At 38.4% G+C, this 27347-nt stretch overlaps 1 protein-coding gene across 1 annotated transcript; it reads right to left on the bottom strand.

The window, feature by feature from the left end:
• On the bottom strand, positions 1–27246 carry zcchc2 (zinc finger, CCHC domain containing 2). The gene is made up of 14 exons (XM_081374488.1): positions 26413–27246; positions 19976–20084; positions 19824–19894; positions 12572–12643; positions 11550–11650; positions 10686–10780; positions 10489–10572; positions 10341–10377; positions 9281–9365; positions 8822–8889; positions 8065–8156; positions 7844–7936; positions 5428–6462; positions 1–207 (listed from the first exon to the last, which is right to left on the bottom strand). The coding sequence occupies exons 1-14, from the start codon at positions 26974–26976 to the stop codon at positions 146–148; spliced, it is 2568 nt and encodes an 855-aa protein (XP_081230614.1). The 5' UTR covers positions 26977–27246; the 3' UTR covers positions 1–145.
• Between the last annotated feature and the right edge of the window lie 101 nt (positions 27247–27347).

The following is a 27347-nucleotide window of genomic DNA, read 5'->3' on the forward strand; positions in this document are numbered from 1 at the left end:
CAGTCGTTTGCATTGGCTTTTCTTTTTCTTTTTTCTTCTTTTTTTAAAGCAAACCTCTCCAGACAAGGACGCTTATACAAACAGAACTCGATCTAAAGGGACTCTGGAATCGCTGGCTGGCAGGGCTTTGGTCCCCTGCTTTCTGTCAATCGGTTTTGTCAAGAGCTTCTGAGGTGTTTGGGGCAACATACTTCAGCCGGAAACCACCTGAAACATACAGACGTGTATCAGTATGAGCGCTAAAAGCAGAAGGCTGGAAACAAAAATGTGGACACAAAGCACAGGCATCGTAGGCAGTGCTTAGTAGCCTGTGCAAATAGTTCGGACTGTGTAGCTCATGCAGTGATGCTTATATTTCACATGGCAGACCTATACATAGTTTCCACAGGCCAATTAATGTCACGTGACCTCCCCGGAGACGCCATCTTTGATGGCATAAGCTGCTGTGTTTACCTACTGTCTATGGAGTTTACAAAGTTTTACAAGCAAATTTCGAATATTTCCTTCTGTTTATAATGTTACGAAAATCATGAAGAGACAAAGTGACAGAGATTATAAAGAGACTATTAACACAAGACAGAGAGGTACAATGCGAAAATTTCAGTCATAAATGGTGTGGATCCGTATGCGCTAACGCTGTCTGTGTGTGTGTGTGTGTGTGTGTGAGAGTGAGAGAGAGGCGCGGGCGCGATCGAACAGTGGAAACAATGTTGTTTTTTTATGTTTTTAATACCTTGTCATTTTGTTCATACAGGACATCATTCAAACTGCAAAGAGTTAACTTATATTTGTGTACACTCGCAATAAAACACAACATTGTGCACCTGACACAAAGTGCTCTGAGCAAATTCTTGCGTGTTTTGAGGGAGTTTCTTTCCTCTTTATCCTCGCCAGCCATAACCTCCGTCGTTGTTCTGACAAAAGCTAAGTTTTCTAAAGCTAAATTTAACTGAACCTCCGGCACGATTTGAACATCCATTGACCCGGCAGGAGATGACCATTTTCACTTTTTATCACGAAATTAACTCGTTTCAGCTTCTTCTTCTAATGTTCTGCCCACAGAAATGGCGCCGGGTCGGCAAATGCCCATATGTTGTGACGTCATGTAGGAACTATGAATAGGTTCGGATGTTTTGTTAATGGCATTTATTCCTGCAAAATAAAAGGCTTGTGATAAAGAAGATTGAGTGAATGTAGGAAATAGTTCTGGAGGATGAAGGGCCTCTCAAGAGGTAAAGCCCAAGGGTCTTAATGTGGCCCTGGACATCGGTATGCAACTCTGTCGCTCCCTTGAGGTTTTTTACTGCCGCCGCTAACAGCAACACAAGAACATTTAAATATATAGAACAGAGCCAGACACATGCTACTACTTTCAAATTGCTATTTTTGGCAAAACAAACAAAATGTACATGTTTAGTTTAAGTTTTAACTCAGGCTAAAAATGTATCCTGGGTATTCATAAGCTGATGTTTCCTAAACCCTGGTTTAGATTCTTATTTGCCGTGTCATTGAGTGGATGAGCGCAGAACGCAACCTGTTTACATAAAAGCTCTAGCATTGCGCATCCTCGTATTGCCGACGGTACTATCGAGTTTATACTGAATGGACACTTCAGACTATAAAAAGGTAAGAATTAAATTGCCTCCAGTCTCTTCACTCAAAATTGTTGTTGTCTGTCACCGTTTGACATTTTTCCTCTCAAACGATAAAATTATAGTTTTATATACAATGCGCAGTGTTTTCGTGACTGTCTAAAGCACGCAAATATGATGTGGCGCTAATGGGTAATAACGGTGCTAACTCCTCTACTAAATTGCAAATATGAAACGTTCCCAGGGATTAAAAGCGGTGTTTAGAACGACGATAACCTGGGGTTAAGCGCAGGGAGTGAAAAACCCCAGAACTGCCTTAAATCCTTCGTGGCAGAGATTCAACAAGGTGCTGGAAACATTCCTCAGAGATTCTGGTCCATAGACACGAGAGCATCACACAGTTACTGCAGATTCATCGGCTGCTCATCCATGATGCGATTCTCCCGTTCCACCACATCCCAAATCAGCTCTATTGGATTGAGATCTGGAGACTGAGGGGGGGCATTTGAGTTTAGTGAACTTATTGTCATGTTCAAGAAACCAGTTTCAGAGGATTTAGGCTTTGTGACATGGCATGTTATTCTGCTGGAAGTAGCCATCAGAAGATGGTACACTGTGGACATGGTCAGCCACAATACTCCGGTAGGCTGTGGTGTTTAATCGATGCTCAATTGGTACTAATGGGCCCAAAGTGTGCCAAGAAAATATCCCTCACACCATTACAACACCACCAGCAGCCTGAACCGCTGATACAAGACAGGATGGATCCATGTTTTCATGTTGTTTACGCCAAACTCTGACCCGACCATCTGAACATCACAGGAGAAATCGAGATTCATCAGACCAGGCAACGGTTTTCCAATCTTCTGTCGTCCAATTTTGGTGAGCCTGTGTGAATTGTAGGCTCAGTTTCTGTTCTCAGCTGACAGGAGCGTCACCGGTGTGTCTTCTGCTGCTGTAGCTTTTGTGTGTTCAGAGATGCTCTTCTGCTTCCTTTCTATCCGCTGAACCAGTCTAGCCATTGTCCTCTGACCTCAACAAGGCATTTTCACCCACAGAACTGCCGCTCACTGGATATATTCTTTTTTTCAGATCATTCTCTGTAAATCCTAGAGATGGTTGTGTGTGAAAATCCCAGTGGATCAGCAGTTTCTGAAACACTCAGATTGAAACAATCTTTCTTCCCCATTCTGAGGCTCAGTCTGAACTCCAGCAGATCATCTTGACCATGTCTACATGCCTTAATGCATTGAGTTGCTGCCATGTGATTGGCTGATTAGATATTTGCGTCAACGAGCAGTTGAACAGGTGTACCTAATAAAGTGGCCAGTGAGTGAGTGAGTGTGTGTGTGTGTATATATAAAAAGTCTTAACCCAGCACCAGCTTTGTTGTTTTAGCAAAAAGGTAATGACAATCCATATTTATTTTTCACTCTCTTTATTAAGATACAAACAGAAAATACAGGAAAAAATGTACACAATAAAAAATAAAGCTTCTTCGGGCAAAAGTCAGTATTTAGTGTGACCTCTCCTGTCCCAAAGCACATCTTGAACTCTTTTGGGGAGACTGTCCTGTAGTTTTCTCAAGTAATCTTCTGGTATATTGTACCAGGCTTTTTTCAGCACTTCCCAGAATTATTCTTTAGATTTAAGCTGTCTTTTATTTATTTCTCTGTCCAGGTGATCCCATACCGCCTCTATAATATTCAGGTCTGGACTTTGTGGAAGATGAATTGATTGTTTTTTCGGCTGCTTTTCTCTCCAAAAGATTTCACTGCATTAGCAGTGTGCTTGGAATCGTTATGCTGAATAATAAAACCATTCCCAATCAGGCGTTATCCAGAAGGGATGGCATGGTAAATCAAAACCAGCCTGTACTTTTCAGCATTCACAATCGCATCAATTTGGACAATATTACCAACACCACTGGCAGAAATGCAGCCCCAAACCAGGACAGACCCTCCACAATGTTTCACTGAAGCACTCCTTCTTCCATCACTCTCCAACTCTTCTTTCTTACACATTGTTGACGTTTGGCCCCAAAACTTTTGGATTCGTCACTCCATAATAGTCTTTTCCACTGATCTTCATTCCAATCTTTATGAGATTTAGCATAACTTGGTTCACCCACCGAAAAAGTGGTTTCTTGGCTGCTAAGACCTTTCCTGATCAAGCTTCTTTGGACTGTAGAAGGGTCAACAATCCCGATGAAGCTGCCAGATGCTGAGCCAGGTCTTTGGTGGACTTCTTCCGGTCTCGAAAAAAGAATAAACTCAATGAAGAAACTTGATATTCCTATCCTTTTTTGGTATTTGACCTTTCCTTATTTTCCAAGTTTCTTGAGAATCCAGTTTGATTTCTGATTTCCCTTTGAGAGTGGCCTTGGTGATGCAAAATTATAAATATATGTCTGTCAAATTCTGTGATCTTTGGCCTTTTGAATGGAATGATGTGATTAAAGATTGGTCCTATTAGCAAGCTTCCAATGAATTAAACTCATACAACGTGTATATAATGTTCAAGCATGTCTTGCACAAACCTGGGCCGAAATCTCCCCCTATACCCTAAAATAGGGCATTATTAGAGGGGACAGCCATTTGTTGTGGTGTCCAAAACCATAGTGGGCGAGTGCACTAATTCTATCCCACATTGCACTGCAATAACGAGTGCACAGCCGATGTACACTCAACGCTGTCCGAATTCGCTCACTCATTTTCATTCACTCCTTCAAGTAACTGTATTAGTGGACTAACGTAGGGAATAGTGATTCATTTCGGATTTAGCCCTGATTTGGCCCTCGCATAGGAAAAGTGCACTGTGGACTTTGAATAGATACTGTTCCTGGGCAGCTTTCTGTGCGCGCGCGTTCCGAGACAGAGCCGAACACGCATAGGGCAAAGTACACTGTGGACTTTGGATTCACGCCTTATCTGTCAAATAGCCTCCACTCAAAAATGTCAAAATGCCATTAGGGTAAATATCCTTGTAAACAGAGTCGGTTATGTCTTAAGTGAATGTAAACCGTTGTTACTGCTTATACATCACTGCTTCAGTCTGTGCCATTACTGTTACTCAAACAACAAAAGAATGATAAAATCACTCACTGCTCTTGAATGAATTTTGTAGCTTTAATAAGGATTATTATAAGCTATATTTAATGTATACAGTGAAGACTATGCAGTTACAGTATTTTACACTTGATTTCTTTATTATCTGTTGTAGGCTATTTCTCTGAATACCACTGTTAGTACATCCTCCTGAAAAACTTAAAGCACTGTTTTATTTAATTAGAATTTTTGTTCTCTTGTAACTATTATCTATTTTGTTTGTAATTCGTTTCTTTGTTCTTATTGTCTTGCTGACTGTGTTCTGTAATGGTTTAGAGGACCTTTTACTCGGCTACATCAGTTAACCTAGTATTAGTTTTTGCTGAAGTAGCCTATCATTAATTGTGAAATTTTACTGAGATCTAAAATGACTCCTATCATGAAATAAGACTTTGATCATATCGCCCACCAATAATCATGATTTCAATATTGACCAAAATAATCCCGATTATGATTTTTTTCCATAATAGAGCAGGCCTACTTTAAACTATAGAAGCTGTCCTTTACTGTTTTTTTTTTTTTTAATACAGCATACAAATTTCCTGTATTTTCTGGTTGTATTCTAATGTATGTATTATTTTTTTTGAGTTCATTATTCAACATTTTTTAAATACCCAAGCAGATAATGGAGATGATATGCAAAAATTGGCAATTGATATGTAAAAAAAAAAAAAAAAATTACATCTGTCTTTGCATACTTGTGTAGAGAGTTACTCGCATCATCGTACCTGTAAGCCCGGCGTCGATGGACGGTTGCTTGCAGTCTTGAGCGTAATGTCCACTCATGCCGCAGTTATAGCAGGACACGTTGTTATTCTTCTTCATGTTGGTTCCGCTAGACATCAGGCCGACCGGGGGAAAGACAGGAGGGTAAAAGCGACGGAAGGGAGGCATCTGAGGCAGGCTGTAGCCCGCCTGCGATGCCATTATGTGATCCGAGTGAGCGTGCAGGAACGCCGCAGGAGGAGCACTGTGGGTGTAGAAGGACAGAGGCGTCCCGTTATTCTGATGACCCTGGGCAGGGAAGCTGTTGCATAGAGACGGAGGGAGGTGGAAGAAGGTAGGCGGAGGCCCAAACATCTGACGGGCAGGTTGGGGCGGCAGGAAGTAGCTGGGTGTCTGATGGGTGCCGTTGCCCCCGCAGGTGCCCCGACAGCCGCAAGAGTTGCAGCCCCCCTGCTGCATCCCGCAGGCCTGTGGGGTGACCGGCAGACTGGAGCTGTTGATGTAGGACAAGGAATCGCTCTGAGCCGTGCTGTGTGTGACCGCGGGGGGTGGTAGGGGGCCCGGCCCCGGGGTGTGCGTGGGTACACTCGTGGGGCAAGGTCCTGGTACTTGGCTATTGGAGAGAGGGCAGGAACTGGCGCTGGCAGTAACGGAAGGCTTAGCGTTTGTTTTGACGAGATTGTTGGTAGTGATGTTGGCGGGCTGTAGAGGACACTGGCTGGGCGAGAGGACACTGAACGCCCCCAGCGGTGGCTGTTGCTGCGGTTGAGCGCTGGCCGATGATGTTCCCGGGTCTTGGGCCAGTGGGATGGTGATGGTTATCTTACCCTGTCCAGTGTCCCTCTGGGTAGTGTTGTACTGCAGGGAGTAGGGGAGACACGCGGTCAGCGCCAACTCCACCACTGAAGGCTGCGGAACATTCTGGGGCTCGGCAACTAATGGATTCACCATGGCAACCGCTTTCCCGCCAACGCCTTTGGCGAGGTGAGTCTTTTCAGCTGGTTCCTGGGCCGAGTTATCCGACTGACTCTCTGTATCTGAATAGACACAAGTTTAAACAATTAAAAATGTCAATAATTTACAGTATATGACAACAGATTAGAATTTTTAAATCAAATTATTTTCTGGAGGATGTGACCAATGGTTAGAGGAACACATATTCACTCATCTGAGCCTAGTATTTAGATTAGCCTACATTTGATTAACCCATTACAATAGTCACTTTACAGTTACATGCACATTTCATGTCCAACAAGAAATATTGTAGCAAAATGTTTATTTTAGTCAGAATTATTGTGCTCCTGTTTGGCATGTTCACTGGTCACATGTTCACTGACAGCAAAATAGAAACATTTGCATGAATTTCTAACATTTACAGATGGATAATATACATATTAAATGTAAGTTATACACTGAGAAAAAAAATGCCACATCTCCAATTCATTAAACAGCATCTGACGGGGCAAGTTATATTAAACTATACACTTTAGCTATATCTTACCGGCTATTTTAAAGCACTTAAAGGGATAGTTCGGCCAAAAATGATATTAAACCCATGATTTACTCACCCTCAAACCGTTCGAGATGCATATGTCAATCATTTTTCAGACTAACACATTTTCAGTTATTTTAGAAAATGTCTTAAATCTTTCAGTGGTTATAATGTGAAGCTATGGGGTCCACCTCCTTCAAGTCCCAAAAATGTGCATGCATCCTTCACAAAAGTAATCCATTCGGCTCCAGGGGGATAAACGAAGGCCTTCTGAGGGTAATTGTGCGGTTTTGTCGTAAAAATATACATATTTAAAACTTTATAAATGAAAATAACTGGCTTCCGGCAGCGGTCGACGCGCGTTCACAGGAGATGGATGCATCTCGAACGGCTTGAGGGTGAATAAATCATGGGTGTAATATAATTTTTGGCTGAACTATCCCTTTAATATAAAGCATGTCTCATGTTTAGGACAAATTGTATTGTGCACTTTCCCCACAGCAGCTCACTATTTCACTATTTTTCAGATGCATTTGTAATATTAAACTATTGTATATTGATATGACTGTTATTGCCTCATTCTGTACCACCCAGCCCAAGCATGAGGTTTAGTTTATTGCAGATTCTTTGGACAAACTATCTCTTTAAAAACACATTCTGAAAACAACATTCTGCATTTCTCCTTTTCTCTATTTTGCTTCCAAATCTAGTTGTCTAATAAACCGGCACAGTACATTATGAATATTTTTGTCTCTTTGACAAATTGCTTCTGTTCCTCTTTTGTAAGTCGTTTCAATAAAAGCATCTGCTAAATGCATAAATGTAGTGTCATAAAATGCAGATAGCCTCGTGTTCTGTATACTGTCCCCTCCAATAAAGGCATAAAAAGACCAAAAATATAACGTGCATAAAGAAATGTAACACACCTTGGTCCTCCAGGCTCTTCTGGTGAACAGGGCTAGACGGCACGGAGTTTGAGCTCTCTGATGATGTGTCCCCATACCGGTCCCTTCCGGTGTCTAGAAACCAAAGGACAGGAGAAAACAAGGTTGTAGGTCACTGTAAGGCAGTAATACATGCATGCGTGATGTATTTAGAGATGCACAGATATTGATCATTATTGTTTTGTGGTTTTTGGCACAAACACCTTTGCAAGCTGCCTGGTTGATCATCAGTGCTGCAGAAGGTTTCTGGATCCCATTAGAACTCTTGACACCAGCGACTCGTCGTCCTCTATCCCTGAAAACATACAACAGTGGTACAGCAGCCGTGAGCATATGCACTCCTGCTGCATCCGTGAGCAAAAGAAACTGTCTTAAATCTTTGGGGTTTTTGGCGTACATTTTGTTTCAAAATGTTATCTCAGTTCAGACACAAAAACAGGTCAACATTACAATCTGCACCCATATAGAAGGAAATCAAAGAAATGTGTGTGTACTGTTCTCGCTGAGGTGTAACAACTCCAACTAAACAGTGAGCTAAACTCTCTCTATTCATGAACATGACGAAATCCTGAGTTCTTTGTATGCAGATTTATTTTCTTCACATTGTACTGAATCCATACATATGAGATGTGAAAACTAGGAAACAAACAGCAAAATACTGTAATTAGCTAAGCCACTTAGCTTTCATGAACATTACTTTTACAGTACAAAATCAAATGTTTAAAAGTTAACTTAGTCAGACCAAAGATTATAAACATACAAGCGATGCTTCTGCTGGGGAATCAACGGGCCGTTTCTAATGCGTTTCTAATTCTTCTTGAATTCTTCTAATTCTCTAGTTTTCTAAAACTTCCTGTTTCAGCTCAGTTAACAAACGTCTAAATAAGAGTCTGCATGAAACTGAAAGTATACCAAATTAAAAGCATAAAAATTAAACTTAAATGCCTGAACTGTGTGTACCTTTTTCCAGCTGCTCTTCCTTTGTTCTTCTGTCCAGCTGTGAAGATTCTTCTGTCACTGGAGCAGCTCTGCAGGGAGACAGAACAAGAGCGTGTGAGCATAACATACGTAAAAATAAATCTGTGCATTACCTTAAATTGTTAGAATGACCAATAGTAAGACCAATTTTAAATAGTAAGCAAAATAGGTTACACAATGAAGTAGTATGCTGCATTGTAATCACATTAGTTCATTAGGTTTCAAGTTGAATTCGGTGAGTAGCGCCCTGTCCTCATGTTAAAAAACATTGATTGACAGTCCAATCAAACAGTGATTCTTCCCAGTACATTATTAACTTCTGGAAATTAAATTTGAGTAATAGGATACAGTATTTCATTATAGACAGTATGCACTATGTGCACAGTAGCAGTATACCATTCCAAAAATACCAAAGAGAGAGAAGCAATTTCACAGCCTCACCTGTTCCAATTCAGTTTCTTTCTTCCAAACTCTCTCTCCATTCTGCTCACAGTTTCCTCTCCTCTGGCATTCAGAGCGCTGATTACTACAGCGAGAGGAACACGGATTATGTGACGAGAGAAGGCAAAGAACATAGGCTGCATCTGAAATCGCATGCTCTCTTGAGTAGGTGCTTTTTTGAACAAGTAATTGCTTCACAACTGCTAAAAAAGTACGATCTATATAGGATGAGTGTGTGTAGTATGAATGCAATCCCGGACGTACTACATCCGCCATGTTGTCATTATCATGTGATCTATCAGCATCAGTTACATCGCTTCACTGCCATTCATAAATCCTCTCCTGTGGCCTTATGGGATAGTAAAGTGTCCATCATATCACACTTCAGAATCTCTCCAGAAGTGTTAGACGATCGAGTACTTTTTGCCTACTTTTTTATGTGTACCGTGAATTCGGACATGCTACTTTTGTCACATACTGTTTTTGACCAACTACATAATAGGGAAGTATGTGATTCCAGATGCAGCCATAGTTTACTCTACCGATCTGTTCAGGACAGTCCTGATTTTAATCACATACGGTGGCCCAGAAGTATTTGGAAGCATAAGAGACATTTAATATATGAATGTCATTGAATTACATAATAAAACATCAAACATTTCAGACATTTTAAAGAAAGATTGCACAATCACAGTTTAGAAGCAAAACATTTCACAAAAAAATATGTTTGTTAGGTTAAAAATGATTAGATAAAATACATTACCATTAATAAGATATTATGCTCACCAAGGTGGCATTTACTTGATCAAAAATAGTGTAAAACTAAAAATAAATTATATATATATATATATATAGAGAGAGAGTGATATTACAATTTAAAATGACTGTTTTCTATTTGAATATATTTTAAAATGTAATTTATTCCTGCAATGCAAAGCTGAATTTTCAGCATCATTACTCCAGTCTTCAGTGGAAATATTTCTTATTATTATTATTAATGCTGAAAACTGCCTAATATTTCGTTGGAAACTGTGATTCTTTTTTTAAAATAAAGGTTTACCTCAGTCCCGCAGCTCTGACACTGTAAGCCTCCACATCTGTAAAGAGAAAAGACAGCGATGAGACTGCAGCAGTCAGTACAGCATGAGCACTTGTAATGGTGTTGGCGTGTGTTTCTAGGGCAGATCTGACAGGTCTGGATCTCTCACCCTCCTCTAGGCTGGAAGTCTCGGAGCAGTCCTCAGAGAAACCACGTTCAGGCTGATGGATTCTGGTCACGGGCGCACTGGTACCTGCAGAGAGGAGCAGATGGGCTAGTATTACAAAGAGAGATCAGGACAGATGCTCACATTTGCTCATTTTAACATTAGTCATCATCTGATTGGCCAGTCAGAAGGTTCCTCACAGTGGCTACATGGCAGTACAGAAGCATCAGACAGGAAGAACCTGGAAACATCACATCTCTGAAGGACATCCTGTGATAAAGACAGGAACTTCTCCCTGCAAATGAACAAGAGAGAGGTAAAGGTTTTTAAAATGTAAAACATTTTCTTGCTGGTACAGGCGAGCACAATCTGTGACCGCATCTAAACTGTGCTACAGGAAGTAGAATCCCCTCTGGTCCTGACATCAGTGTTACTGACCCAAATACTGCCATGTGTTCTGAGACTTGAAAAGGACACTTTGTTTCATGTGACAAAAACAACACTGAACACTGATTCCCTTTGACAATTTGGTGACAAACTTTATCCAAATCTTCAATCGCTGAAGAATTTATAACCATCTGCATACTTCTATAAAATTTAAACATTTCTAGTCAGGGAGGGGGTCTGGATAGGTTTAGGTTGTATTCGTTATAATCCTCTCTCCACCTCATGCTCACACTTTGAAACTAAAATTAATTCATTCATTAAATATAAAATAGATATACATGGCTAAATATGATTTTACCCAGACAGCAATAAAGTGTCGGCCCAGATCCGGCCTACATCTGGTACACGTGGAATCCACACATACCAGATGTGGGCTGGATCTGTGCCGACAATATGTTGCAATCTGGGTAGTGACGTATACCGAATAGTGCTTCAAATTGAACAATAACATGTACAAGCGCTCCGTTCTGGAAAAGATAGAGCCTAAGCGATTTAAAAAGGAATGCAAAAGTATCGATTTTTTTAAGGAGTAACGCAAATGTAACATGTTTCGATTAAAAGTTATAGAAAAAGTCCCCATCATTCGCTCAACATGAATTGAACGAAATGAGATTCACCTGAGGTTTCTCTCCAGTTCTCTTGATTCACATTGATCTCCACGACTGAGTAATCTGACGATGCCCTTCTCAAAGCCATCTGGGCTCTGCTCCTTAGGAAGCTAGAGAGATAGAGGGATTGTTTTAGGGATTATTTTACCTCACTTTACACAATTTATGGATACCACACTGCGCATACTATATTTCCAGTATGCAAAATGAATACCGTGCACAGTATGAAAATTATCTGTATAGAATAACCAGATGACCCAACTTAAGACTAAATCTGCTGTGCACAACCAAACTACACTGTGGAATACTGCCTCCTACAATGTAATGTGTCCGACCTGACTCTCCATTACCAGTGTAATAGCTTGAGTCTTGATTCAATCATTTGATTGGAATGTAATTTCTCTCTCTCACACACACACATACACAAACTGTATATTCTATCCACTGGCTGGTCCCCACGATGTAGGTTAAACAAGTATACACACACACACACACACACACACACACACACAGTATGCAGTACATCAGTGTTGTTATTGTTAGATAAAACGAAAATCAAAAAAAAAAAAAAAACTAAAATTAGATGAAAAACTTAAACGAAAGTTTCCTTGGCAATTAATTGAAAAAAAGTTTAAGTTGAGGTACAAAAATAAAATTAAATTAAATAAAAATCAAGCTATCTGAAACTAATAACAAAAGCACAAAAAGCATGTAACAAAATTACTAAAACCTAAACCAAAATTAAAATTAAGAATGAAAATATAAAAACAAAAGCCAATTCCAAATATTAATAAATACTGTATGTAAATAATACTAAAAGAACACTGAAGTACACACAATGCAGAATGCTAGTGTTCTGTTTCGAACAGAGCCAGAGAGAGGGAAATAGAAACCGAAACAGATGGATGTCCCTTGCTGGTCTTGCCAGGTGGCATCTTGCCCGACTGGTTGGCACACTGGCATGTGCGCCAGATCCACGAGACTAAACGAACACAAAATACCGAGCACCAAAGACCTGTCTCTCTGCTCACCTTTAAAAGAAAATCCTCCAACTCACGGTGAGTTTTGGTGACAGCAGTGGATGAAGAGTCTGACCATTTCACCTGCAAAAGAACAGAAGCTCGGTGAGAATAGACTAGACTGTCATCGGTCTGAACATAATGAATCTTTTACTTGGATTCCCCAAAGCTCATCATATTTCACCCAGACATGAATAACTGCTTGTCCACTTGCCACAGATGCCTTAACTTGGATTTCTTCACATTGTCCTCGGTCAAATATTCCAATACTTTGGGTTCCAGAAATGACATTACAGCAAGAGAAGAACATTCGAGCTCTTAGACTATTACCTCATTTTCAAATCTTATGGTGTGTTAGGTAAATAAAATATTCTAATGGAATCTCCCATTGAAATATGGGCATACCTGAAATATTTAAACCAGTCTAAATAAAGACAATGACATCAGCATGGGGCGTATGCCCAGAATCCATTCTTGCCAAACTGGGTCACAGCACTTTTTTAGGCCTCAGCATTTCAGCCGATAGCATTCAATTGACCTTTCGCCGGCCCCTCCCCCAAAACGGCCATTGTCCAATCACACATCATAGCAACCGTTACTATGTGAGCAGGTCCGACAAACATTAGCAAGATGGTGAAGCGTGCGCCCATGGCGTTTGTAAATCGGACACTACAAACCCCGAGAGATTGTCTGGAGGAGTTGTGTTCTTTCCATTCCCAAAGCCGAAAGCACAACGTGAGCGGTGCCTACAATGGATAAAACAGTGTGGACGGCCCCAGTCCCAGTTAAATGTGTCGAACATTACGAGGCATAAATACGCCTGCTGGCTGTGGTATCGATGGCTAAGTTACTTAAAGTTTTTTTTGTTTTGTTTTTCTGATCTGAAAAACTCCTATCTGTAACTCAAAAAACATAATATTGTCTGAACCGCGAGTTTTATGATCCGTTGCCCCACTAATAAATATTATGGTCTCAACCGCGATTTTTGTGATCTGTTGTCCCCCTAATAAATATTATGGTAAGTGCATTATTAAACACAATCAATGAAAGTTATTTAGATGCAAATTAAGGCTATGTCTGGTTAAACAGTTATTGTGTGATTTCGTTTATTGTGCTTTGTCAACTTGAAGCATGAATTTGAGAAAGAAAATCATTTTTGGAAGAAAATGCACCACATACTTTTGTCAGTGATATAGTTATAGCTAAAAGATTGTAAAAGCTTTCAGTTCACCCTGCCTAATTGTAGTTGAAAAGTCAAATTAAGCTTGATTAATGATATACTGTGACTGATCAAATAAACTACAGCATCGGGAATATAACGCCCATGTGTTTTGCAGCATTTAAAATTTTAGTCGTGTTATGCGAAAAAACACACATAAGAAATTATTGCTGACAGCACTTTTATTTTCAGAGACAGTTTTTTCTTTCACACAAAAACACAACAGTAAGTGTCTTACAATGCTTTTAAACACTTGTTTCCTTGTTCTTTGTCATAATCACAAATGATGTGTATGAACACCGGTAACGTTAAGCATTAGCCTCGATAGAGACGTAGATAGTAATCGTGTCTCCTTCATTGCGTATTTTTATATTTTGAATATATCCCTCCACTGCATACTGTAACCCTTTTTGCCTCGATCTGGAGGATATCGCGGAGGTATTGCTCCAAAAAAGGTCACTGACACGCACGGGTATAACTTTACCTCTTTCCGTCATGGCAATCTGTCGCGCTGGTCGTGTTTGACCATTTGTTTGTCGGACGTAGCAACAGTAACTAAGGGGGGCGGGGCTCGGCGAAAGGTCAATTGGTTTAAATGAATCCCGCAAAGGCTTTAGCTCATGCAAACGTTTTGTAGAAAAGAAATCGAAGTCTCTGAGCTAAACTGAAAAGAATATTTAAACATGCATAACTAACATATTTTAACATATATTTATTTAGTAAGGATGCATTAAATTGATGAAAATTTTTGTAACATTATAGATGTTTTTACTATATGTGTGTGTGTATATATATATATATATATATATATATATATATATATATACATATATATATATACACACACACGTGTGTGTGTGTGTGTGTGTGTGTGTGTGTGTGTGTGTGTGTGTGTGTGTGTGTGTGTGTGTGTGTATTATATATATATATATAAAATGTATATGTACATGTACATGTGTGTATACACACACATATATACAGTACCAGTCAAAAGTTTGGAAACATTACTATTTTTAATGTTTTTGAAAGAAGTCTCTTATGCTCATCAAGCCTGCAGTAAAAAATAAAAATAAAAACAGTAATATTACTACAATTTAAAATAATGGTTCTCTTTTTTAATATATTTTAAAATGTAATTTATTTTTGTGATTTTCATCAGCAAGTACTCCAGTCTTTGGTGTCTTATGATCCTTCAGAAATCATTCTAATATGATGATTTGATACTCAGTTATTATCAATGATGGAAACAGTTGTGCTGTTTAATATATTTTTTTGGAATACTTTTTTCAGGATTCATTGATGAGTAAAACGTTAACAGCATTTATTCATAAAAACAGCATTTATTCAAAATAAAAACATTTCTAACAATATAAATCGTTACCATCACCTTTTATCAATTTAACGCATCCTTGTTGAATTAAAGTACTAATTTCTTAAAAAAAAAAAATAGTTATTGTTCCCAAACTTTTGAACGGTAGTGTATATTGTTAGAAAAGATTTCTATTCTAAATAAGTACAGTTCTTTTTAACTTTTTATTCATCAAATAATCCTGAAAAAAGTATCTCAGGTTATAAAAAAAATATTAAGCAGCACAACTGTTTCCAACATTGATCATAAATCAGCATATTAGAATGATTTCTGAAGGATCATAAGACACCAAAGACTGGAGTACTTGCTGATGAAAATTCAGCTTTGCATCACAAAAATTAATTACATTTTAAAGTATATTAAAAAAGAGAAGCATTATTTTAAATTGTAATAATATTTCATAATATTACTGTTTTTTTTGTTTTTTTTACTGCAGGTTTGATGAGCATAAGAGACTTCTTTCAAAAACATTAAAAATAGTAACGTTTCCAAACTTTTGACTGGTACTGTACATGTACATATACATAATATATATAAGCCATTTCATGTTTGTGGATTTACAGAAGAGAAGAACTTTTTTCCCTGTAGTTTTCAGTAGAAATACACAATATATGTTTAAATAAATTACAGCCATTGTGAAAGTTCCATTCCATTCCAGATATCCACTCAAAAAGACTTGATTAGATGATGTCTGTAATTGCAGCAATTCCTCCTTCTCAGACAACAGTGTTTATCTGTAACTCCAAACCGGCTCTTTCAACACCCGGGTAGCCCATCGCACGGAGTAAATATTTTAGCCTTAACAAGGGCTGGCACGCGGTTTGGTCTGCTTCTCCAGTGAATACTGATGTCTTAATCGTAGGGTTTGGCGAGACACAGGTGGTCAGGGTTCAGTTGTAAGCCTGGGAAAGGGTGGAGAATCCATCTTATAGTGACGCATGGGGATTTCTGATTGGGATGCAACTCACATTAAGTTGGAATTCAAGACTTGAAGACAAACAGAGTAAAGGTAGTGGCTCGAATTTGGGGGAGAAGACAGATTTCCTTTTCCTTCAATTCTTGTTTTGATTAGAATGGTTGAGGTGAACTCATTCTGGATTGGAATAACGCCGCGTACAAACCAGGCGTGATTGTGCACAAATCACAGCATCTAAAATGTTATGTTCACACTGAAAATAAAAACATTTCATGTTTAATAATATGAAGTAACAGTAATTTATGCAATTTATGATGATAACGGAACAAGTTTCCATCCAAACTTGAGAATTTAACTTTTAAACATTTGCGAATAAAACATTCAGTGAGTCGAAGAGGACAAAATCGTCACTTCCTGATAAACTGGCGCTTAATATCACTAAGAAAAGTAGGAAAAGACACTGCATATTAATTTTCATATATGATAAATTACTTGTGTCTTAGAGCACGCAGACGAAATGCAATAAACGTGTAATCTATCTTGCTTTCGGAGAGCGCATAAGGTCTTTAAGCGCATTTTTAGAGCATCTTTATGCGTTTCCATCCAGCAGTTTTGGATACAATATCCACAAATGCGCATAAAAATAGGTGGATGAAAACATGGCTACAGACAGATTGTGATTTTAAACACTTAAAAATCTCTGTCAGCACTGTTTTCTATCTTAATATATCCTGGGGAAAGTAGAGCAAAAGTCTTGTCATGTCCTCAATACGTCGCCTTCCCACTTCAGCCTCCAAACAACCTTTAGGTTACGAAAACTGAACCACAGCCCAGCAGACAGGCTGTTATGGAAGTTCTGTTTATTTGTAATAAACTGAACATTTGTCACTGAACATTTAGCCCCTGAAATAGAATAGTTGCATAATGCCGAAGCAACAGTCAAATAACGTTTTATTTACATGTCAAAGCCAATTTTCACTCGCACCCTGTCTGTAAGTTTTAGGCAGACAGTTCAGCATGACCTTTTACAAGACCTGATTAATAGTGAAATTGTCAAAGCCATTTTAAAAGTGGAACTAGTTCATGCGTCCTAAAAACACAACGCTCAAAAAAAACAAAAACAGAACGAGTCATGGCGCAACAGCTAAAGATGCCAGTCTTGATGAGTACGGCTGTAGGAGCGGTTCTAGCGGTCAATTTAAGGACTGATGTCTTAAAACCAATCCATCAGGATGACCAAAGCCTAGTTAGCGGACTCTATAGTTTTTCAACTTTTCACCTTCAACCACCTTTTCACGGCCCATAGACAAATTCAAGCGCTTCATTTTTCTCATTAAATACTGTTTCACTCGAAAATGCGACACAATATCAAAGTATATAGGGTTGTGAATTCCATTGTATTGACCAAATTTTTTGACCAAAAATATTTATAAAAATGCACACAAAAAAATGACTCTCTCACTTATCAAAGATGTCAGTCAATTGCAGTACAGCCCAAACAAAACATACAAGATTTTCATCTTGCTTTCCTTAGTTTCATATTTTCCTTGGTACAATGATTTTAACAAGATATTTATCGTAGCTTTTGTGATAAAACTGTATTGTAGGATTCCAGGGCAGTTTTGACCCCTGAAAATTACACGATACATTAAGCAGAGGAAAAGAAAAGCACTTCTCTCAGTCAGGCCTCTCTCTCTCTCTTTCTCTCTCTATCTATCTCTCTCTCTCCCTGGCTGTTTTGGCACTGGTCCATACTCTCACTGTGAGCTGAGCCAAAGCCTCTTTGGTGAGGCTGTCAACTCTGTATCAACAACCGGATGTTTACAGCTCAGGCTTTGCATGTTTCCTCACTTGTCCCAGAGAGACAAGAATCTCATGTGCACAGCCGAGAGCTCAGCTCAGCTTTCAGGACATGTCTGGAGCCATAGAGGCTGAGTGCACGTTCATTTTAAGGCCTTTTTAACACCATGAATAATGCAAAGCGTGTGTGCAAATCTAAAACAACAGCTTCGACAAAGACATTAACTGTGATTAACTGTGAATTGATTCACACTGCACCTACGCAACATCAATGTTCTTTTTAACCAACCACATTAGCACAAATAAAACAAATTGTTTTAAATTCAAACTTTACTGTACAGCGTATTTCCGAGTGGAACATGATATTCAATGAGGGGAGAAAAAAAATTAGTGTAGGACTTTGTCCATCGGGAATTGACTAAATCGTGAAACGTGGGTGTTAGCATACCAGAATGTGGCCAGGCGGTTTGGTATTGAAAAAACATGTACAATAACACCAAGAACATGAATTAAGAAAGTGAATAGGGTCCATTTTGATTTCATGTTGAACCTTATCTTTTCCATAGCAATCTAAGCCCACTCCATATAGCAGTATAATATCAAATACATCAAATATTAAGGATGCAGCAACATTAAAATTCTGGCAGATATTGAGATTAGATAATAATTATTGTTATTGTGTTGCCTAAAGAAAATGTATTTTAAAAATGATTAAACTCTATTATATTTAGCAATGATTATGCAGGGAATAAATTTGGCAATAAGACTACAATCTTATTTCACAATATGAGAAATTTTAATTCACGATAACAATATTTAATATAATAGTTCTTTTTGTCACTTTTTTTGTCAAACTCTTTCTGCAATCCACTTTGCATGCAAATTGGAAAAAATGCTGGAATTAATACGAAAAAATCAGCGCCGTCATTACGATTAAAGCAACACTAAGGAACTTTTCCTCTTCGGTCGCCCTACAGGTTGGAAGCGGAATTGTCCATTACCGCTGTCGTAAATAATTTCTCCGCCCGCAGCCAACCTTCACACGCTGTTTATCCAGCACCGGCTTTGAATGAACGATGTCCACAGACAAGGTAGAGTATGTTGCATGATTTCATGAAAGTATGATGTATTGCGACATCAGAAACGAAGAAAAACTAAATGATGACTATTGTAACGCTTGACGTAAAGCAAGTCAAATTTGTAGTTTTCTTATGTCTCATTCGAACTACAGAAGCGCGACCCGGTTTGGCAAACTTGCATAGCGCGGTTATAGCCAATATAGGGCTGCAAAGCGAATGCAGAAGTGCCTTTCACCCTGTTACGACTTGATGAACCACTGATACGATTTTGGAAACATTATTTTAAGGTAAAAAATGTTACTTAGTGTTGCTTTAATATCAAGACGATCACTGAGGAAGCCTCCAGAGCTGAAATACAGATATGGTAATAGGCGTTTCATTTCCAGCACGCACTGTAAACAGTAGACCAATTACAACAGACTGGGCGATCTGACTAATCAGAGCAGAGTAGGCTCTCGGAAAGGACGGGTTTAGAGCGACTGAATCCTTTATTGAACCGTTTCAGACGCTGTGAAAAAACATATGCTGCTTATGTCTTTTAAGTCTTTTTTGACTTCAGATGCATATAAAACTTTTGTGGGAGACCTCCAAAACAAAATTAGGAACTTTTAAAATACCGTAATAGGCACTTTAAATTAGAATTTAATTCAAATTCATTAATACAGTCATTTGAATTTGGTGGAAATCTGTAGATTCTGTACAGACCAACCAACATTTCTTTTCTTGCTTTCTTAGGAGACTCTTACTTACCGTTTTGACACACAACTATGGGTGCATGTCATTCTAAATCATTTTCCACAACTGTGAAAATCCTGGAAGCTTCTTTTAAATGAAACGTCAGCGTTGAAACTCGTCTGTCTCTGAGAGGTTTTTGAACTTACCTCGAAACTGTACAGCCTGCCCTCTCCTCCCATAGTAACCTCCTTCAGAATGATCTTCTCAATGTGCACCACTGCAACATCAAACATCATCGTTACACGGCTGCAAATGTGGCTTTATTCTTTAAGGTTTTCAACATGCGACGGTGAGATACCTTCCCTCGGCGTCGTGCCACTGAGGTGTGGACTGGCGTTGCTGCAAAGAGTCCAGTCTACGTCATTCTCCCGGTGTCGACAGAGGAAACCCGGCCTGGAAAACTGGCTCTGTCACAGCGAAAGAAAATTCATTAAAAAGGTGAGTAAACACATTCATTTCTAACATCACACTTTCTAAAAAGGAAAATAGACTCAAGTTTATAATATATAAATTTATATACACTGTAGGTTTATTGTCCTTTCCACACTAAAAGAAAAAAATTAATGTTTAGCAACAAAACAAAAGCCATATTTGATGTTTAATATACAGTTAAGTGAAGGAACCAACAAAAACATTAGTCTAAGGTGACAAGACTCAGGTTCACCCGACTTCACGCCTATTGTCATTGTGTCCCCTAAAATGGCATACTTTATCATGTCAGAGCAGGTTAGAATAAGGATAATATGATATATAATATATATATAGCCATTTAACAATACTAATTATAAATAGTTGATAACTGATATATATTTTTTAATGGACAATATCCATCTAGTAGACAGCAGGATGGCCATTATAATAAATATATAATAAAAATGAATGATAGTTAATGAAGTGCACAAAGAAAATGCTGAATTTAAATGAACACTTAAATATTTACTTACTAAGTATTACTCAAATACTTTGGAGATGCATACAGAAAATGTTATTATACTTTGACGGCTGTAAGTGGATTTTGTTATTGGACACTACACCACTTCGGTTAACCAATCAAGTGCAGTTATAAACTGTTGTACAGCAAATAGCCCACATGTTGCTGTATCACTAATTTAATAATTTCCTAGTTTCAAGACATTTCGTTGGTGTTTTTTTGAAAACAAAACACGATCCGACAACAACTGATCTAGAAACATGACATTTCCAAATGTGGTCCGTAAATCAAAGCATTGCATGAGGCGCGACACTTATGCCGGATTTCAGGCAACCTGTAACCCGTGTTTTTCCAACTCGTAACTGGGAGTACATCGATCTAGTACGAGTTCACGGGTGGAAAAGTCACAGGTTTGACTGCCGTTCCAGTGCACCTTCACGGGTATAAGGTTGGAAAAACACAAGTTACAGGTTGCCTGGAACGCGGCATTAGGCCTACACAATCAAACCAAATAAAAGCCATTCACATTCAGTCATTCAAAATATGTCAATTACTTTGATTGAACCAAGTGATCCATCGTTTCCTCTTGTATTATAGCAATTGAGCATAATGCTACAGCGTAAATGTCCACGACTCATCGCCATCATTTAAACCATTAACATCATTCTCAACTTGACATCTGAGCAACAAACAACATACATTCATAGACAGACAATGTCATTTTGGAGACCCGATTCAGTCTAATGAGTGCGACGAAAAACCCCACACATGGCCTCATTTACAAAATGCAAAGCCCACAATAAAGTCATTCACATGGAGATCAGGGAGGATAGCATTGAACCACAAGCCTATAAGACAGACGAATTTAGCAAAGCAAACGTCCCATCATGTACTTGTGTTGGATTAAAGGCTTTGTTGATTTGAGATAGCACATTCCATATTCCTATCAAGGAGGAAACAGGGAATGTGCTATAATTTGCTGACACATAACTCACACTAGATAACCAGGCAAAAAAAATAAAACATAAAAAAAATAAAAAAATATTGCAATGCCATACCACTTGTTTGTAAGATCTCACTGTTTCTTGTTAATGGAATATTTGTTTACTTTAATGTTGATTAATAATATATTTGATCACAGTATTTGCCAGGTTTTTTCCTGTCAGTGTCTTGTTTAAGAGAGACACTTTACATGACTGAACATATTGACAGCTGTCAATATAAACAAACAAACCAACAAAGGAATCCTTTTGGAGTATCTAAAAACATTCCGAGATGGAATTTTCTTCCAAGATTCCGACAGAACTAAACAAAACTGGTTCTTTTAGAACTCCCAACAAGACAAGAACAGGAACGGGCACCTGCAGAACATCCAATGGAATGTAAATAAAATCTTTCAGGAACCATGTGATTCCTTTAACTGCCCAAACAGTGAGACATTATTCCAGCACAAAACATTTAGAACTTTAATAAGCACTGCACAATATCCAATGAGACTAAAAATGTAATAATAATCGAGAGATCTTGTAGGAGTGTCAGTTTATCCAGTAGGATCTTATTTGATCCTTTGGGATTGATTCGAAAGTATGATAGAAATTCCAACAGGAATCCAGCACACATTCCTTTTATTTATGCTAGAGGTTTATTCAGTTTCATGAACCAGTTTAAGTTTGGCATCACATGATAACACCATGGTATTTTGATATCTAGCCTACTAGTATTGGCATAACATGTTCAAATTATACTATGATATATATGGTACTTTTTGTTAGTGACTTTAAACCTTTACATGATTTATATTGGTACAGAATGGTTAGTATATGCTTCTCCAAGTGTTTTGGTCATTTTTATTAGTAACTTTAGACAATATATGAAAAAGTATCATATTACTTACTACCATGTAGGGGTGTGACGATAACCGCATCACCGCAATATCGCGTTGATGAGATGCCTACCGCGGTGTGAGGTCATCACCGCACGTTTTTTTTTTTGTTTTTTTTTTGCTGAAAGTTACTGGAGTGCATATGGTGTGTGATATGAACTATAAACACATTCATATTTTGCTTATATAATTTACTGTATTCTGCGAGTCCCATGTTCAAGGGCTTCTGGAGAAAAAAAACGCTTCCTGTGCAAGGGAGGGAGTCGAGGGACAGTCCGTTAAACATAGCCTATGGGGGATTTATTTTTTTGTGTGTGTCTGATTATTATTAATTAACTGCTAGGTTTTGTGATGTTTACAGATAATGTTCAATTAAATACAAACAAACACAGGAATAAAAGACAAGCATAACGTAAACAGTTGGAGTTAGATTTTAATTGCAAGTAGCGATCTCTCTTATATGGTATAGGAAATAACAGTTGACGGCGCTAGCCGAATGATTAAAAAAATAGCCACGAATCTAGTGTCTAAGCCAAATACTGTGTCGCCTTTGAGGCAGGTGACAATTAAGGGGAAGCCGGTGAATTTGGACAAGGCGCACAAAAGTATCCTCGTGAGGAAATACCACTAACCAATAACTAGACCACATCTTAGAAAAATTAACCGTCCTGTGGCGTTTGCAGGACTTAAGTGCGGCACGAGCCGCGCTGAAAACGCGTGCATGCCAGAAATAGAACCAACGCCTATTTTTCACACGCAAGCCTGTACGCTGATTTCACGCAGCCACCATTTTGAACTTGAAAGTGAGGCTCCGGTGGGAAGAACCCCGGAAGTACAGATAAACAACAATGCCTTGGACTACCAACCTGAAGCTGCTGCCGCGATTTACACTATTGGAAGATAATATCTAATATAGGATATGTATATAGTTCATTCCTGCTTCATTTTTTACTCTCTGAATTATATATAAAAAAAATATTTTATTTATTAATAAATTTCACTGTACATAGTCTAAAGTATGAAAGAAATGTATGTACAGTTTTAGAATTGACACAACATCATTAAACACAACAATACGCCATCGCATTCACGAGTCTCCTATGATTAAAGGCGACACTTCCGGTTTTCTTCCCACCGGAGCCTCGCTTTCGATTTCAAAATAACGGCTGCGTGAAATCAGCGTGTTGGAAGCGTTTCCTGGCAAAATATAATAGGAAAAGATGTTTGTATGTCATTTTGACATGAATAGGCCTACATATTAATAAATTACATTTTGATGTTTGAAAGTTAAGGTTTTGACATAAATGTAGGCTAGATATAAATGTAATTAAAAAAATATTATCGATTTTCAAATATTGCACCTGTCAATACAGTACGAAATATTCTGTAGCCTATTTTGCCGTCAATACTGCCGAGTGCCGACGCTGTCTTTGCTGCTATATATTTATGTTTAACATTAAGTAGCCTAGGCCTTCCACAACTCTCTCCCCATATGTCGAATATATCACCAATGAGGCTTATATGTCACCTAGCAGCAGCAGCGCTGTTTCTGGTGTGCAAAGACATAGAAAAAGACACGCAACAGAAACGCCACACTCACACCACACAGCCAGTGTGTCGCCGGCCTTAAGACTACCTAATTAATAGTTAATTATTAATATTTACAATTTAATATAAATGTTAATTTGTCATTTTTTTAATAAAGAATACTGCTTTATGATTATTCATTTCCATTGTCATTTACAAGCTACATGGTCTTGATCGCGTCTGCAGTGTGTGATGCGGCCGCGGGTGATTTTTTTTGGGGGGGGGGATGTCGGTTAACCGCCAAACCGCGATATTTGTTGCTTCTTCACCGCGGTAAGAAAAAATCCCATACCGTCACAGCCCTACTACCATGTTTTGGACATACCATAGTAGAACCATAATATTCCCCGGAGTACCATGTAAATACAATGATACATGAATTTCAATACCTTAGGATATTTTTAAAGTTTAAAGGTTTAAAGTTCTGAAACATTACCATTTCTAATGTTTCTGAAAAAAAGTATCTTATGCTCATCAAGCCTAGATTTATTTGATCAAAAATATGTGTGTGGGGGGGGGGGGGGGCAGTAATATTGTAAAATATTATTACAATTTAAAATAATATTCTACTTTAATATAGGCTACTTTAAAATATAATTTATTTCTGTGATGCAAAGCTGAATTTTCATCAGCCATTACTCCAGTCATGTCCATCAGAAATCATTCTAATGCTGAGTTATTATCAATGCTGTTAACAGTTTTGCTGCTTAAAGGGTTAGTTCATCCAAAAATGAAAATTATGTCATTAATGACTCACCCTCATGTCGTTCCAAGCCTGTAAGACCTCCATTCATATTCGGAACACAGTTTAAGATATTTTAGATTTAGTCCGAGAGCTTTCTGTTCCTCCATTGAAAGTCAATGGACGGCATACTGTCCATGTCCAGAAAGGCAGTACAGACATCATCAAAGTAGTCCATGTGACATCAGTGGCTCAATCTTAAGTTTATCAAGCGACGAGAATACTTTTTGTGCGCAAAAAGTAAACAAAAATAACGACTTTATGCCACTATTCATTTCCTTCTCTCTGGGCCTCGAGTGAGTTCACGTAGTGTTTTTGCGCAGCGCATCTGTGTTGTACGTCACACGTAGGCTCACTATTGGCCGACGCTGGTCATGCCACTGATGTCACATGGACTACTTTGATGATGTCTGTACTGCCTTTCTGGACATGGACAGTATGCCGTCCATTGACTTTCAATGGAGGAACAGAAAGCTCTCGGACTAAATCTAAAATATCTTAATTTGTGTTCCGAAGATGAACGGAGGTCTTACGGGCTTGGAACGACATGAGGGTGAGTCATTAATGACATAATTTTCATTTTTGGGTGAACTAACCCTTTAATATTTTTTTTATAACCTGTGAGACCTATGATTTTTTTCTGGATTCTTTGAATCAAAAGTAAAAAAGAAAAAAAGAGCAGCATTTATTCAAAATAGAAATATTTTGTAACAATATACAATACCGTTAAAATGTTTGGGGTAAGCAATTTCTTCTTTCTTTTCTTTAAATGAATACTTTTATTCAGCAAGATGTGTAAAGTGTGTAAATAAAAAGTGATAATAAAGATTTATATTGTTAGAAAACATTTGTATTTTGAATAAATGCTGTTATTCCTCAATTAATCCTGAAAAAAGTATCACCGGTTCAAAATAAAAAAAAATAATAATAATAATAATTATATATATATAAATATAAATATAAATATAAATATATATATATATATATATATATATATATATATATATATATATATATATATTAAGCAGCACAACTGTTTTATAACATTGATAATAACGGAGGAGCAAATCAGCATTAGAATGATTTCTAAAGGATCATGTGACTCTGAAGACTAGAGTAAATCCAGCTTTGCATCACAGAAATAAATTACATTTTAAAGTATATTAAAATAGAAAACCATTATTTTAAATTGTAAAAATATTTCACAACATTACTGTTTTTTTCTGTATTTTTTATCAAATAAATACAGGCTTGATAAGCATAAGAGACTTCTTTCAAAAACAATAAAAATAGTAATGTTGGTAGGCCCTATAGCCTACTGTATTTATGCATATAGATGTATATGTGTACTAATATATATATATATATATATATATATATATATATATATATATATATATATATATATATATATATATATATAAGGAACCGTGGTCTTACCATTTAATATACCCTGGTAACAGTTACTGTCACATGAATTTTCTGTAGGGGTGGTACTTCCAACTTTCATCGTATATTTTGGGGAACGTGATCAAAACATTAAATTACCATAGTATTTTTGCCACTATTATTATTGAGGTAAATATCACACACCCATTTTTGGAGTCTGTCCAACTGCGCACGCAGCTCTACCCGCTGATGGAAACTGAACGCCGGGTGTAGCGAGCCCATCATGAAGAGCAGCCGCAGTTGGTCCACCGTCTCCGGCTCCGGTAGAGCCCCGCACATCCCCGCGTCCATTCGACTCAACGTCCTGAAGAGAATCCCAGCGCATTCCCTGCTCTTGGATCCGAGCAAAGACAAATAAACAAGCAGTTTGGACAGCACCACGGGGTCGCTTACGTCCACCAGCCCTTCTAGATCAGCGGGGCAGTTGGCCCGGATCTCGAAGTCCCGCAGGACGCTGAAATCTCTCCGGGCCAGATCCTCCAGACAGGCGCCGAAGAAGCGCAGCTCCAGCGGCTGACACATATGCAACAGCCCGCAAAGCAGCTCCACGCGTCCGGCAGGGTTCAGCTGTAAGCCGAACCACTCGAACACCGTCTCCTTATCGAGCGGAGCCGCTCCGGTGCCGCTCTCCCGTTCGGTTCCGTTAACGGAATTCAAGTCGCATCGGTGATTTTCGCCTCCCGCCGCTCGCAGCTTCATCTTCATCATTATCAGCTCTCAAACACGATCATCAGAGATAGAAGTCCATGGATGGTGCTTTCTGGACAATATTTCGGCATCAAAACACGATGAAATTCCCGAGTTGGGGCGGAATTTCGTTAAAATTCGCCGTCGGTAGTGTGTGACGGTGTGGCTGTGGTCAGTTTGCCAGAGATTACTCGCCTGCCGTGCCTCCAGAATATCCTGTCAATCATCCTTGACTCCACCCACTCGACATATCATAGAGTCGCAGGGTCCTAAACTCACCCGTTTGCTCTCATTTGGCAGATCGAAATATACATTTTTATGGAGTGATTCAACTATAACAAATTTAGTTAAATAATTAAATATATTTATGAAACACTAATTTAGCAAAATAC

This window comes from Scardinius erythrophthalmus (genome assembly GCF_964197995.2).
Source record: "Scardinius erythrophthalmus genome assembly, chromosome: 9".
Lineage (NCBI taxonomy): Eukaryota > Metazoa > Chordata > Actinopteri > Cypriniformes > Leuciscidae > Scardinius > Scardinius erythrophthalmus.

Bases quoted from the DNA above. Each gene is read 5' to 3' on its own strand.
- zcchc2 (XM_081374488.1), bottom strand. From the start codon at position 26,976: ATGATGAAGATGAAGCTGCGAGCGGCGGGAGGCGAAAATCACCGATGC. The intron at 19,895-19,975 runs GTATCTCACCGT...TTGATGTTGCAG, and splicing joins TGGCACGACGCCGAGGGAAG to TGGTGCACATTGAGAAGATC. The intron at 208-5,427 runs GTACGATGATGC...TGTATGTTTCAG, and splicing joins CATCGACGCCGGGCTTACAG to GTGGTTTCCGGCTGAAGTAT.